This window comes from Schistocerca piceifrons, chromosome 4, assembly GCF_021461385.2.
Source record: "Schistocerca piceifrons isolate TAMUIC-IGC-003096 chromosome 4, iqSchPice1.1, whole genome shotgun sequence".
Classification (NCBI taxonomy): domain Eukaryota; kingdom Metazoa; phylum Arthropoda; class Insecta; order Orthoptera; family Acrididae; genus Schistocerca; species Schistocerca piceifrons.
The window spans coordinates 819,300,474-819,315,804 of NC_060141.1; the positions used below are offsets into that span (position 1 = coordinate 819,300,474).

General features: G+C 39.9%; 1 protein-coding gene across 1 annotated transcript in view; it reads right to left on the reverse strand.

The window, feature by feature from the left end:
- Nucleotides 1–15,331, reverse strand: part of LOC124794759 (unc-112-related protein-like) — a 625,792-nt gene that overhangs the window by 17,888 nt on the left and 592,573 nt on the right. The window contains exons 6-8 of the mRNA XM_047258377.1: nucleotides 10,286–10,470; nucleotides 3,950–4,184; nucleotides 3,378–3,590 (exon numbers count right to left, since the gene is read on the reverse strand). Of these exons, the coding sequence (XP_047114333.1) occupies nucleotides 3,378–3,590; nucleotides 3,950–4,184; nucleotides 10,286–10,470 (633 nt within the window). The remainder of the gene's footprint in view (nucleotides 1–3,377; nucleotides 3,591–3,949; nucleotides 4,185–10,285; nucleotides 10,471–15,331) is intronic.

A 15,331-nucleotide genomic window follows, 5' to 3' on the forward strand; every position in this document is an offset into this window, starting at 1 on the left:
CTACAAAGGAAATGAACTTGAGGACAATAACAGAAGGGAAGAGGAAGTAGATGAAGATGAGATGGGAGTTATGATAATGGGAGAATAATTTGATAGAACACTGAAAGATTCAAGTCAGCCAGCCATGACAAAACCCTTCCATCTGGTCGCCATGATATATGAGACAGGTGAAATACCTTCAGAATTGAAGAATAGTGTAATAATTCCAATTCCAAAGAAAGTATATCCTGGCAGGTGTGGATATTATTGAACTACCAGTTTAATAAATCATAGTTGCAAAATACTGACATAAATTATTTTCAGATGAATGGAAAAACTAGAAGCCAATCTCAAGGAAGATGTGTTTGAGCTTCAGAGAAATAAAGGAACATGAAAAGCAATACTGACCCAGAGACTTACCTTGGAAGATAGGCAAGCCTATGTTTCCATTTACAGACTCAGAGAAAGATTTAGTCAATGTTGACTGTAATACACTCTTTGAAATTCAAAAGGTAGGAGGGCTAAAATACATGGAGTGTAAGGCTATTTACAACTTACACAGAAACCAGACTGCTGTCACAAGGGTCAAACAACATGAAAGGGAAGAAGGAGTGGGACAGAGGCATATTAACAACTACCACTTGATGAGGAGAAATGGCAGTTGCAACCAACATGCCCTTTATCTCTACAACCTCTTGGTTTTTGGGGCTGTGGGTGCTCTGATCCTTTTTCAGCTTTGGAGTCACTCATGCAACATTTTCCTTGTTACATAAACTACCTAGACAATACTGCAGTCACAGGAACATCTGCAGTACCTTAGGCTTCGAGTTTCACCATGCTGGACATGGGTCGCGATTTGAAGCTGGATAAATCGCATTCCTCCCAGCCTTCTATTGAACCTCTGGGACATGTCATTGCCTGCTGGGGAATGTAACCAACAAACTGTCATGTTGTGGCTGCTGAGGCCCTCCCTCAACCAACATCTTGGAGAAGCTCCAGACATATTTAGGCAGGGTTGCTTAGTACCACAAATTCATTCCAAGACCAGCTATCAAGGAATATCCCCTAAATTAGTTGCTCAAAAAGAGCATGTCATTTGTTTGGGAAAACCCATGGGGCCTAGCATTCTAGAGTTTAAAGGGCAATCATTATTTGGCCCTGCACCTGCTGTGTCAACAGCTTGTTGTGGCTACAGATGTATCTCCGTATGGCCTGGGGCTGTACTGGCTCATTATAATCCTGACTGTTCATAACAGCTGATAGAATTTGCCTCAGATGTGCTCAGTGTTCTGTAGAAAAATTGTTCTCAGACTGAGAAGGGGACCATTGCTATCATTTAAGCATTCAAGAAGTTTCATGTGTTTCTCATTGGTATCAAGCTTCACCTGGTCACAAATCACAAGCCTTTAGTCTTTCCCTTTTAGCCAAACAGTACATCTGCTGGACAAGAAGGCACCTGAGACTTCAAAGGTGGGCCTTGTTCCTCAATCATCATCATTACGAGATTCACTTTTGCCTGCCAGCTCAACATACCAATGCAGATGCATTCTCATGTCTTCCTACAGGTCCTGACCACAGCTTGAAATGGGAATAAATCCTTTGTTTTTACCTCGATGAAGCAGCTCAGCAGACTGTGGACAAGTTTCCTATTGTGAGCTCCTGCATTGTTCAGTGGTCAGCTCATATCCCATTTTCCAGCAGGTGCAGTAGTACCTATGAGTGGGGTGGCCAGAACAGCATCCAGCCCGAGGGTTGGATTCTCTCTGCAATTACTTTGTGCTGTGCCACAGACTTACTCTTCTCGCTGGTGTAATTTTGTTGACAATAGAACATGCAGTGCCACAGGTTATCATTTCAGCATCTCTCCTAGTGGGACATCCTTTGACTCTCGCACCACGGTCACTGGGGTGCATTGAGAAGGAAGATGCTGGTTTGCTGTCACATCTACTGGCCGCAGATCAATTGTGAAATTGAACATTTAATTTCAGGTCACCCCAAGTGTCCAGGATACTGAGCAGCATGTTACTCACTGTGGCTGGCACCTAGATGGCCATGGAAAGCATCCATCTGTGTGGGCCCGTTTTTGGCCGCTCATCGATTGAATGTCACCGATGCCTACTCCCAGTTTCCGTACATCTTAAACTCTCATAAACTCTCATTCCATGACGGTAGAGTCATCAGCGAAGGCCCTCACACATCCCAGTGATGGGCAACAGCCTGCCGTTTACCTCACAAATCTATCAAGATTTTTGTTAGCAGCACAGTATCCATGACATCAGAATGCCACTTGCCGGCCACTGTCAAATGTGGCGACAGAATGTCATGTACACATGTTCAAAATGCAGATGAGGAAACACATCAGAGATGCCCCAATGGAAGATGCACTGACATGTTTTCTTTGTTCCTGAAGGCCCACTCCCATTGGTGAGAAGAAGAGCTGCACAACCACCAGGTGCACACAGTGCTGCACTTCCTGTTGCCTACCCCCCCCCCCCCCCCCCACCCACCTACACACACATCAGGCACCCGCGTAGCTACACTATGTGGTGAGTCCCCTGCCTGGGTTTGCACTTTTGGTTGCTTCACAAGCAGTAGTCCACAGCCAATGGGTGTGGATGAGTCTTTGTGCTGCAGACAGAGGATGAGCTGGTAGTCTGTCAATGCAACCAATTACATTAACAGCTGGGTGACTGGTCTCCACACACATCCAGAGCCTCCCTGTTCCTGGAGTCTGTTTTCCGTATTCTCCACCATCTCTGGGGGCCCCTTCCCTATTTTTGGTCTCACCTCCTCCTTGCTCTCACCCACCTCACTCTTCGAGTGGGAGACGATTGTGGCAACCCTGTACTACTACTCATATCACACCAGCACCTCGTGGCCACTACTGTAACAGGATGCGGGGTGCTGGCTCGAACTGTCACAATGCAACTCTCCTGTGCCAGTGCCCAGCAGTGCAGGTACAGGCACCAGATGGTGGCACGATTGACCATCGGAGACAGTACTGCTTCGAGGCGGTGCACACAGCAGACGTGCAGCACCACCTCGAGAGACTGAAGGGCAATTTAGCTGATATAATCCCAGAGTGAAGGGCATTCAGTCTCATTCTGTTATTGTGTGTTCTCAGTTAACTTGACTCTGCCCTAAGGCTCTCTACGCTGTACTGGATTCGGCTTGTCATTGTGCTTGGACCGTGTGTAGAAATTCTGGACCGTTTTCTCATTAAAATGATTTACCCTCGGGACACGTACTTATTTGTGTGTGTAGTTACTTCATTTATTCAGGTAATGTTAAAATATAAGCTTAGCTTAAAATATCAGAAAATAAATGTTACAGAAAAGATGGACCATTATCTGCTTTCATGCTCAAACAGTATAGTTAACAGATATCAATTATATTACCTTTCCTTTAAGCTTGCGAGAAAATCGTGGTGCGACATAGTCTTCTGGTACAATATCCAGTGAAGATGGGTTTATTGCAGGTGCAGGTGCAGGATGCTGCATCTGTAGGAAAGCCTCTATGGATTTAACTTCTGCCTCATATGAACTGTCAGCAAGTGAACGCCCTTTGGAAGCTAGTCTACATGCTGCCATCCATCTTGCATACTGGTCTTCCTGTTATATTAAATATCTATTAAAATATGTGTTAAATATGGAGAATTATGTTATGTATAGATTGAGTACCTGATAATTCAATTTCAAACATGCAAGTTGCATTAATTTTGCTATAACAAATCTGAACATCTACAATAAAATTAATTTTGTTCCTAAAAATATTCAGGAGATGTAAAGGAAATATCTTATATTGAAATGTATTACTACACCTCCTGAATCTATTTAAAACCTTTATGTGAAACTATCTGTCAGTGATTATGTCAGATCACTCATTAAAGATAAAAATATTGTGCCCTCTATAGTCTATCAACAAATTTGTATTAAATTATCCCAAGACTGTACAGTACAAAATCACTTACAGAATCACATCTAATCCACATTTCTGTCATTCCTTCTGCACTTGGTACTTCCAGTTTTATTCCATATTTTCCTTGGGCAATATTAACTTCAGGAGTTACTTCGCAGCCCCTTAGATTAATTTTTTGTATTGGCTGTCCTGTGTGTGCATCTTCATGACTTTTGTAGTATGCTAGATGTAGATCTCGACATGTAAACCAATACTTCTTAAATGCCTTTAGTGTAAAACGTTTTGGTCTGAAAGAAGCATTAATTTTAAAAAATAGCACATTTCAGTATACAAAACAGTAAACTTTTCCTACAAACTAAGTTTAGACTCATTTGTCCATTCATCAATGTTCCACAGACCCCATAATTAAGAACTATCTTCAGCTATGTCTTGGTGTATAGAAGCAGCTATTACAAAATTCAACAACAATTAAGCATCATTAAATTGCCAAGAAAAGAACATAAAAATTTTTTGTTTATCTCTTACTGCTAGGTAACAGGACGCACTGGTACTGTCATATAATGCTATTTATTTATATGCTGTAAAATGTAGACCTGTCTATAATGAAAACTGTTACTTGTCACCCAGCCATTAATCTTTAATTCTGATTATCTGTAAGGGTGGTTAATTAGAAATTTTTTAACATTTTTGTCAATTTGTAGAGGTTTACCAGTTTATTGCTTGTAGCCAAAGGGAGTTTTTGTAGCAGAATACAGAAACCAACTCCGAAACTTAAACAAGCAGGCAAAGTCTAAATGGAAATTATTGTTGAGCCTGTGGCTGTGGCTGTGCCAATTACAGTTAATCTGAAATGATTTAGCAATAAAAATTGTACAGGTGTAAACATACTTGGAAATGAGTGTAAGAATGCCAGGGTCTTCAAAGATACATTCCTATTGTGACTCTTCATGCTTTCCTGGTGGATATGTTGTAAATAGTCTTCACAGGTTTGCCGCTGGATCAGTTTGTGCAAACTCCACAATATTTCCTCGAAGCAACTGTCCGACATCTTCAGGTGAATCAACTTTGCTGGTGGCTAGGTACGACTGATGGTATCTGCGCATTGACACCCTGTTTCTAGAAGATGCACTCAAAGAATGTGCAACTGCAGAAATTGTGCATGCACAATAATTTGCAAATAGATGGTGCCATATTCAGACTCCGAAAACCGCAGAGGGGGCTCTCCTGTGATTGCGCTGTATGCTGCATTGCCAACAGTGCAGCCAGATGTTACTCACCAATGGCCGTACTAGACCAATGTCATGACGGGACTGTTATCGAAGAATCTGATTTTAGTGTTGTGATTTAATAGCAGCCGACGCAGGGTTCCAGGCTGTGCTCAGTTGAAATCCCACATCCTTGTTGATGAGATTATTGGCTGTATGTATATTTATTGCTTCCTTAATGATACAATCCCAGAGAGATGATTCCAGGGATAAAACTTCTGTCTTTCCATAAATCATCCGATGTCCTGTATTCAGACAGTGTTCCACAATTGCTGATTTTTGTGGTTGGCAAAGGCATGTATGACGCTGATGTTCATTATAGCATTCTTGTACTGCACGGCATGTCTGGCCTATATACGCTGCCCCACATTAACAATAAATCTTTTACGTGCCACATTGCCTCAGCCCAAGGTCATCCTTAACCAAACCCAATAGGGTTGTGTTTTGCAGATGGTTGAAAAAAACTTTTAATTCCATATCTTCCTAGGACTCTTCCAATTCTTGATGCCCGAGCACCAAAATATGGCAAAAGACCAAAGTGGTGGGTGTCTTCATATCTTCATTCTTTTCCATAGATTGAACTCGCCTGGGCCTGAAAGCATTACGTATCTGTCTCTCAGAATAACGGTTTTGTCGGAACACTGTCTTCAAATGTTGTATTTCACTTGACCGGCTTTCAGGATCAGATACCACATGTGCTCAGACCACAAGCTGCCATCATCCTGCACAATGCGGTAGTGCATTACATACATTAGTTCATAGAGCACATGTGGTATCTGATCCTGAAAGCCTATCAAGTGAAATACAACATTTGAAGACAGTGTTCTGACAAAACCGTTATTCTGAGAGACAGATACGTAATGCATTCAGGACCAGGCAAGTTCAATCCATGGAGAAGAATGAAGATACCTAGACACCCACCACTTTGGCCTTTTTGCCATATTTTGGGTCTCTGTCATCAAGAATTGGAAGAGTCCTCAGAAGATATGGAATTAAAAGTGTTTTTCAAGCATCTGCGAAACACAACCCTATTGGGTTCGGTTAAGGATGACCTTGGGCTGGGGAAATGTGGCATGTAAAAGATTTCTTGTTAATGTGGGGCCACTAAAGAAGCAATACATATTTGTACAGCCAATAATCTCATCAACAAGGATGCAGGATTTCAACTGAGCACAGCCTGGAACCCCGCATTGGCCGCTATTAAATCACGACACGAAAATCAAGATTCTTCGATAACAGTCCCGTCATAACAATGGTCTAGTGCGGCTGTTGGTGAATAATGTCTGGCTGCACTGTTGGCAATGCAGCGTATAGCCCGCGTGCAAGAGAGCCTCTCTGTGATTTTCGAAGTTTGAATATTGCACCATATAGCTGCAAATTATCACGCGTGCGCGATTTCCATGCCTGCACATTCTTTGCATGCATGTTCTAGAAATGGGGTGTCAACGTGCAATACCACCAGTCATACATAACCACAAGCAATTTTTAACCACTTGAAGATGTCGGACAGTTGCTCCAAGGAAATGTTGTGGAATTTGCACAACGTGATTTGGTGGCAAACCCCTGAAGTCTATTTATGTACATTCCTATTATTCACTTTCGCTGAATAAATATGTTGTTTACTTTAGCTGTATGGTTCCAGTAGATAATTTCACATTTATTTATTTAGTGTGTGACATACATAGTAATATATTAAAAGATATCTATAGAAATTATATATAAAAACAAAGATGAGGTGACTTACCGAACAAAAGTGCTGGCAGGTCGATAGACACACAAACAAACACAAACACACACACAAAATTCAAGCTTTCGCAACAAACTGTTGCCTCATCAGGAAAGAGGGAAGGAGAGGGGAAGACGAAAGGAAGTGGGTTTTAAGGGAGAGGGTAAGGAGTCATTCCAATCCCGGGAGCGGAAAGACTTACCTTAGGGGGAAAAAAGGACAGGTATACACTCGCACACACGCACATATCCATCCACACATACAGACACAAGCAGACATATTTCATTTGAAATATGTCTGCTTGTGTCTGTATGTGTGGATGGATATGTGCGTGTGTGCGAGTGTATACCTGTCCTTTTTTCCCCCTAAGGTAAGTCTTTCCGCTCCCGGGATTGGAATGACTCCTTACCCTCTCCCTTAAAACCCACTTCCTTTCGTCTTCCCCTCTCCTTCCCTCTTTCCTGATGAGGCAACAGTTTGTTGCGAAAGCTTGAATTTTGTGTGTGTGTTTGTGTTTGTTTGTGTGTCTATCGACCTGCCAGCACTTTTGTTCGGTAAGTCACCTCATCTTTGTTTTTATATATAATTTTTCCCACGTGGAATGTTTCCTTCCATTATATTGATATCTATAGAAAGAAAAACATGTTAAATATAAAGTGTATATGCTGAGTTAGATGCACCCATAACCTTAAGCCACAGTGGTGTTGGAACAAGGAACTCTGTTGGAACACCAGGATATGCTGTCAGCTCACATTCTTCGACATGGTGGCAGATGGATTGTTTGGAGCTGCATAGTTGCAGTTTGGTATTAGAAGTTTTCCCCACTTCTACAGGTTTTCTGCATATATACTGTGTCCTGTGTAAATCCTGTTTAAACATTTCCATATATGACTAGGTAGTTCAAAACCACTGGTAATTTCTGAAGTCTGATGGTGCTATTAGCTCACATAGATAATACAGGGCATTTTCATTCCGCAATTCCAACCATTTGTTTTTGAGATTGAAGCTCTTGAGCAAGGTGGAAGGGCAGTTCAGGGTTTATCATGATTTTCTTACATTCCTTTATGAGAACTTTCTGTCTGTGCAGAAGGGATGAAACTGTATGGGTGACAAGGAACACCTATGGCACTGAACACTCAGAACTGCACAAAACCATAAAAAATAGTTTTCTGCATCATTTTCATGCAAAATGCTTCATTCCACCACAAGTTACATTTTAATATAGAGAAATAAAGTAACAAGATATCAATATCATAGATGGGATGATGTCAGTGTATCATTAGATTTTCAATCAACAATGCCAAAAACCGTTTGCTTAAAGTAATTATAATAGTTCAAAATACACATATCCTACTTGCCTAATAGTGCTTATTTCAGTGCTTATAGTGCAGATTTGGGATTTCAGTGAAGTAGTTAAAATGAAGTGGAAGATAGCAATGTGCACACCTCACAAAAGCCACATTTTTACATTCAGAATCATTTTTGCATTCAAGAAGTCTAACATCAAAAGCCACATAAATAACATTTTCAAATGATGATATGGGTATGTCATATCATAACCTGCTTTTTCCCAAGCATACTGCAACATATACATAGGCATTGTAAGTTACAGAGTAAAGTTTGATGAGGAAATAATGATCATGTATCTTCACTTGTGGTTTGGCACTTTGTAGTCTTACACAATCAGCAATCCAACAGTGGAAAATCCAGGATGCAATAATGACAGTAATATTAAAAGGATAGATTGTGACTCACTATATAGCAGAGATGCTGAGTCCCAGATAGGCACAACAAAAAGACTGTCAAACAAGTAAGCTTTTGGCCAAAAAGGCCTTCATTGGAATGATACAAAACAAACAAACACACACACACACGACCACAGTTTCTGTCTGAGCCTCTGATTCAGACCCTTAACTCGGCTCTGTACCAGAAGTCCACACTCAGTCCTGTCAACTGCTGCAAATTGTGAGCTCTGCTTTCATCTCGCAAGTGGCAGCCTTCATCACGTCTGATAGCCATTCAAAACCTGCAGTTGGCTACACCTTGTGCTCTTCATGGAATCCTGAAAATCCCACTACATGCCTGGAATGACTCCACCCGGTGTGCAGCACACACAGTGCACATTGACTTTCTTCCCCTAAGAGCCCCATAATGGGCCTACCACTGGAGCTCCCAATTACTAATAATTCCACCCTCAGTAACTGCCCACATCTTGCAGGCTAAGAGGTTTCCTCTGAAACAGGACATGCAACTGCATCTGGTCAAAGGGCAGTGTCAGCCATAGACAGCACCTGTTTGTCAGACTAACCAAGGAGGCTTTACTTTCAGCCCCCTAGGAAGTCTTTTGCCACCTGCTACACCCCAAGGTGGCTTCCCACTCGACCACACGTGAGAGGTCAGTCTCAATACAAGCAGTAACTGGGCTGATTACTGGTGTGGACCAGTCAGAAGACTTGTGGGTCCTGCTGGATGTACAGTGGAACCCCACAGCCAGCCCACAACAGTGATGCCCATCCACTGCAGTCTCAAGCTGTTTAACTGAAGTCATCACAGGGTAGAGCTGAGAGCAAAGTGTCACCAACTTGGCTTGCAACCGCGCACAGCAATCACAATCCCTATCCGTACTAAAGACCGTGGAAAACTACACTACACAGACGGACAAATGACTATTGACAGGCACTGTGGAACTCTACTGTAGACACGAGAACTGTGCCTAATAAATTAGATTAACATGCAGAGATTCAAAAACTAAACTATCAAAGCACACAGGTGATATTACATAATTTGCTCCTCGATAGGAACTTGAAATATATCACAAAATCGGTTTACTTTCTGACACAAGTGAAAACGCAATTACTATGTGTAGTAAATATTAAATTACCACACAGAAATCCAAAAACTAAACTACCAAATCACATAGATGAAACTATATAATTTGCTCCTGGTAAAGAACTCATATAAAGTCACAAAATCGATTACTTCCCTTTTGCTGCTCTGTCTTAGCCAGGGGCAATGTTCATCAAAGAGGATACAGTACTAGCAAACAATATTGAAAAATATATTACTCACACTGAGGTGCAGATGCAAAGTTAATGTTGCCTTTGATAGTGTAAAGGTAACGTAAGTCAAAACATTAAATTTTAACAGTTACTGAATGTTAAGGAAACAAACCATGACATCATTAACACTAACATAAAAATATTGTGTGTGTGTGTGTGTGTGTGTGTGTGTGTGTGTGTGTGTTTGCATGCATGAGCGTGTATTGTGATGATGAGGTGGAAGAAGTGCTCAACAACATATCCAAGCTCTACAACTTAAAGGCAACTGACAGTACAGAAGAGCTATTTGTAGTTGCTTTTACAATGGACACAAAATGTATCTTGATATCTATACATACTTTAGAAACCGAAGATAGTCATTTAGCTCTGGCACTTGAGTGATGTCATCATGAGTGTTGTTGATATATGTGCCCTCAAGTGTCACTTGGAGATCTGTGAGGGCTGCATCAATATCATCCTCTATTACATTGTTGCTGTTATCCATTGCTGGCTGTGGCACACTGGACTGAAGTGTCACTTGCACCTTCAGAATAAATATAGTTGTGAGTACATTTAAACAATGACTGAACAAACATTTTACAAGAATAATACAAGATCATTCATTCATTAGGTTGTAACAATAAGAGTCTTAAGTTATTGAGTCTGTAAAAACATAATTTTAATTTTATAAAGCATGAGGTGTGGTTCTAATTTGGAAGAGCTTTACTTAACTTTGTCCCTATTTAAGCTGGTCAACTGTGACCTGCCCCCTTTCGATGTTGAATCTGAATTATGTTACTAAACGTCCCTTTTTTAAAGTACAACAAAGATCTGCCAGTAGTAAGAAATTTTGTTTAGTGTCCCCAAAAAGCTCTTGGAACCAAGTGATGATCAATATTTATTAGACTTGCAATGAATATTCATCCATTATTTGGTATTCAGCTACTTTTATCTTATTCATCCAAATACCGAATATCTAGGTAGTATTGGCCAAATACTGAATACTTAAGTAGTCAAATAAATTGGTAAAATGAAAATAATGATTTATTTTATAACTAATATATTTTTCTTGTAATCACTAAAGTAGTCATAGCTACATAAGCGGCTTCCCTATTATAAAAATTTACAAAAACCTCATTTAAAATAAAATAAATTTGTGCGTTCTGCAGGCACATTTTTTTAAATAATAAATATTTATGCACTTTAATTCTTATAATTAAAATTTAGAAGTGGAAGATTATGGTGCAAAAAACCATTTCTTCTGCAATTTCAGGCACCAGTTTTAGTTTTAGTCCTTTTCTTCTTGTAGATATCCCCAGCTTCAGAGAAAAGATGCTCTGAATAAACACTTCATGGCAGCACCAAATATTTTGCTCCAAGATGTACCAAATGCGGAAATTTCTCTTGTCTTGCTTGCCACCATTTGTATGGACTGTCATGATGTGATATGTTCTTAATACTTAAATAAAGGTCTATTTCAGTTGCAACTACATTTTTTTTTTCTTTAGATGTCCTGGTACGAGCTGTGTTTTTTTTCTGCAACCACCTCTATGAAGCAGTCCGTAAAAGATGAGTAAATCATCTGGCTTAGACTCTGCTCTTTGGTTCTCAGCCTCTTGGCATGAAAAGGGGATGAATTTGCATTATCATCGCTGCTTGTTTCACAGTTCGTGCTTAGGCTATCGATCAAAATATACTGTCTTACATTTTCTCTTTTCAGTTGACTGGTGAAAACATTCATTTTAATGTGTGGGTCTAATAATTTTTACTTGTTGTGATGTCTTCAAATCATTCTTGCTATGGTCATTGTGTGACATGTCTCACCTGGGTTAATTTGGATTTTAGCTCTGATGAGCTCATTTTATCATAATATTGCATTAATGTAACAACATATGGAATGATTTCAGAAATGCAAGCATATTTGGAACTTGTAATTTTTGTTATTTCCTCATATTATTGTAATAATTTTAAAAGTTTCTCTAAAAGCTCCCATTGTGCAGCAGTCAGATTTTCAATATCACAGCCCATGAGATAGAGTGAAATGGCCCATTTGTGTTCCATTAGCCTTGTAAGCTTATAATACATGGAATTTCACCACATACTGACATCTTGCACTAATTCATGGTGAGAGAATCCAAATCTCTTTGGATAGAATGCACTTTTTCTTGTACCATGCCAGAATGATTGAAATGAGTTATGATCTTCCTACCTGTTGCTATAATTTGAGTCACATTTTACTGTGCCTTCAGACAGTCATTAACAATTAACTGAAGAAATTTTATTGATTGGCGACTCCATGTTGTCTTGTGCACTACGACCAGATAACAGGTATACTTGAAAAAAGAGACAGCATTGGTCGTATATTTTTTACTATTGCAAAATCGATTTTCTGTCACTGAAGATGGTCACTCAGTGACAGAAAATCGATTTTGCAATAGTAAAAAATATACGACCAATGCTGTTTCTTTTTTCAAATTAACTGAAGGGTATGAATGAAACAATGCACTAAGGTCAACTCTTCATTACTAACAGCTTTTACTATGTTTCGTTCATTATCATGAATAATGGCATGAATTTTTCCCAGCAGAATGTCCCATAAACTGGAAATTTCCTATAAACTAATTGCTATGTTTTCCACTGTGTGTTGTCCCTCAAAATGTTTGATGTTCAATGCTACATGTTTGACATTGTATTCACAATTAGTGAAATGGGCAGTAAAACTAAAAAAACTGTTTTGATTATGTAAGCACATCCACATGTCGCACGTCACGGAAATATAACCTGTCTCTGAAAGTAATCCTTTATTGTTTCAACCACCTTGTGATATATTTCTGGAATCTTTTATCTGAAAAGTAAGGGTGGCTTCATATTTTATACTGTGGCACAGCACTATTAATCAGTCTTGTAAAATCAGCCCTTTCTACTATACATAGCCACTGATCATCAAGTGCTATCACTTTGGTTAAGAGATGGAATTTTTTGGCTTTGGGATCATTAATATCCTGTGGTTGACATATTTCAGTGCATTCTTCAAGACTCAGTTTCTTTTATCATGTCAAAGACTTACTTAAATCCATATATTGATCCATAATTTGTTGCCCCTTAGGTAGCGTAGGCTGCAACTAATGATGATCATCCTTTTGTTTATTTCTCAAATGATTATCATTCGTGATATAGTCATCTTCTTTCTAACACCACCACAAGGAATTCTATTTTGCACAATTTATGCACAATACTTTTAGGATTATTTTCATCATCCTCGAAGTATGTCCATACAGCCGTCTTTTTTCTGATTCACATGCCCGTATTTCTACCTGCTTCCCACTATACACAAAAGCAATAATCCCAGCCACAATACAGTAGCTGACTTCAAAGCTTCCATACACCGCATGTCAGCCCTAGTTGACCAGCCTCTCCAATCAATCACATAGCCTCCCATCCAACAGAAAACATAACACCCATTTCCTGGAACATCTAAAATCCATTCCTACTCCTCTTCTACGAGGTGTGATTGGAAAGTTTTAAGAATGGATCCGCTACTGCTTAGTGGTTCAGCAGGCAGGTACATGGAGGGTGGGGAGTGAATCATTGCCTTGTCCTTGAATGCCGTCTGATAGGAAACTGCATTTCCTTTATTCAGTTTGTTGTGGCAGCTGGTTGAGTGTGGGTCTGTTAGGGATTGTTGCTGGATTCTGTCTGTGTGAAAATGGACGTAAAAATGGAGCAAAAAGTTTGTGTGAAATTTTGTTTTAAGCCGGGAAATCAGCTTCTGAGACTTACGAACTAATAAAAACAGCTTTTGGAGATAATCGTATGAGCCAGTCATATGTTTTTGTCTGGGTCAACAGATTTAAAAATGGCTGCGAATCATTTGAAGATGAACCACGGTCTGGACGTCCTTCCACCTCAAAAATGAATGAAAATGTTGTGAAAGTTTCTGACTTAGTATGCTCTGATTGTAGACTTACAATCAGGGAGATGGCTGATGAACTTCTATGCAGTTCAGGCAATTTCAACTGAAGATCTGAACATGTGTCGTGTGTCCACAAAACTCATTCCAAAAGTGTTGTCAAGAGACCAGAGACAATACCGACTTGAAATGTGCTAATAACTGATTAATAGGACTAAAAATGACCCAGAGTTGTTAAATAGGGTAATTACAGGTGACGAGTTGTGGTACATGGATATGATCCTGAAACAAAAGAGCAGTCTTCACAGTGGAATACTCCAGGTTCACCATGACCGAAAAAAGCACAGCCAAATCGGTCGAAGGTGAAGACAATGTTGCTGATTTTTTTCGATTCCACCAATATTGTGCATCATGAATTTAGCCCTGAAGGATAGACAATTAACCAGAAATACTACAAATGTGTCTTTGAGCGTTTGCGCAAAAAGATGTGGAAGAAAAGGCCTGCATTGTGGAAAGAGAGGACTTGAGTGCTACACCACGACAATGCTCTGGCTCATCATGCCATCTCCATTGTTGAATTTTTGACCAAATTCAAAATTCCTGTGCTTCCACAACCGCCATATTCCCCTAATTTGGTCCCTGCGGACTTCTACCAGTTTCCTAAACTGAAATTTTCACTGAAAGGGAAGCGATTTGACTAGGTTGAGACATTCAGGCAAATACGGAGAGCATCCTTAACACACTTCAGGAAAAAATCTCCAGGAATGTTTCCAAAAGTGGAAGCACCATGGGAGTCAGTTGTTCAGTCAGAAGGGGACTATTTTGAAGGAGATGCATCACAGTAGCATGTAAGTACCACCATTGCACCATTGTACAATTACAAGCCCATTCTTAAAACTTTCCAGTCACACCTCTTATTAGAAACCCTCCTAGTCTCTATCAATGCAATCCCACCTTTGGGCAATACACATGCACATGACCTCTCAGCTGTAACACATTGCCTCTCCCAACAGGAATCTGAAACTCTTCATAAAGCCTCATTTATTCTCCACTTAGTTTCATTGTTACCCATAATTACTTCACCTTTGAGGATCAGACCTGCACAAACATAAAAAAACACTGTAGGAACCATGATGGCACAATTTGTGTCACCTTTTTAAAAAGCTGCATGCAATAGGAATTTCTCGAGACCCAGAAGCTGGGCCACTTATTTTTCTCAGTACAGATTCATTAACGACATCTTTGTAGTTTGGACTCGTGCTGAAGAAGTACGAATCCACTTCTTGCTTCAGCTCAACTCATATTCCCAACTCAGATTCATTTTTTTTTAATATAAAAAAAATCCAATGCTACCTTCCTTGACGTCAACATCCTTCTCAGTGAAGCCCTCATCCAAACATCAGACAACATAATACCAACCAACAAAGTACAATATATACACTTTGACATCTGCCTATCCCTTCCCTATCAAATGCTTCCTTTCTTACAGGCTAGG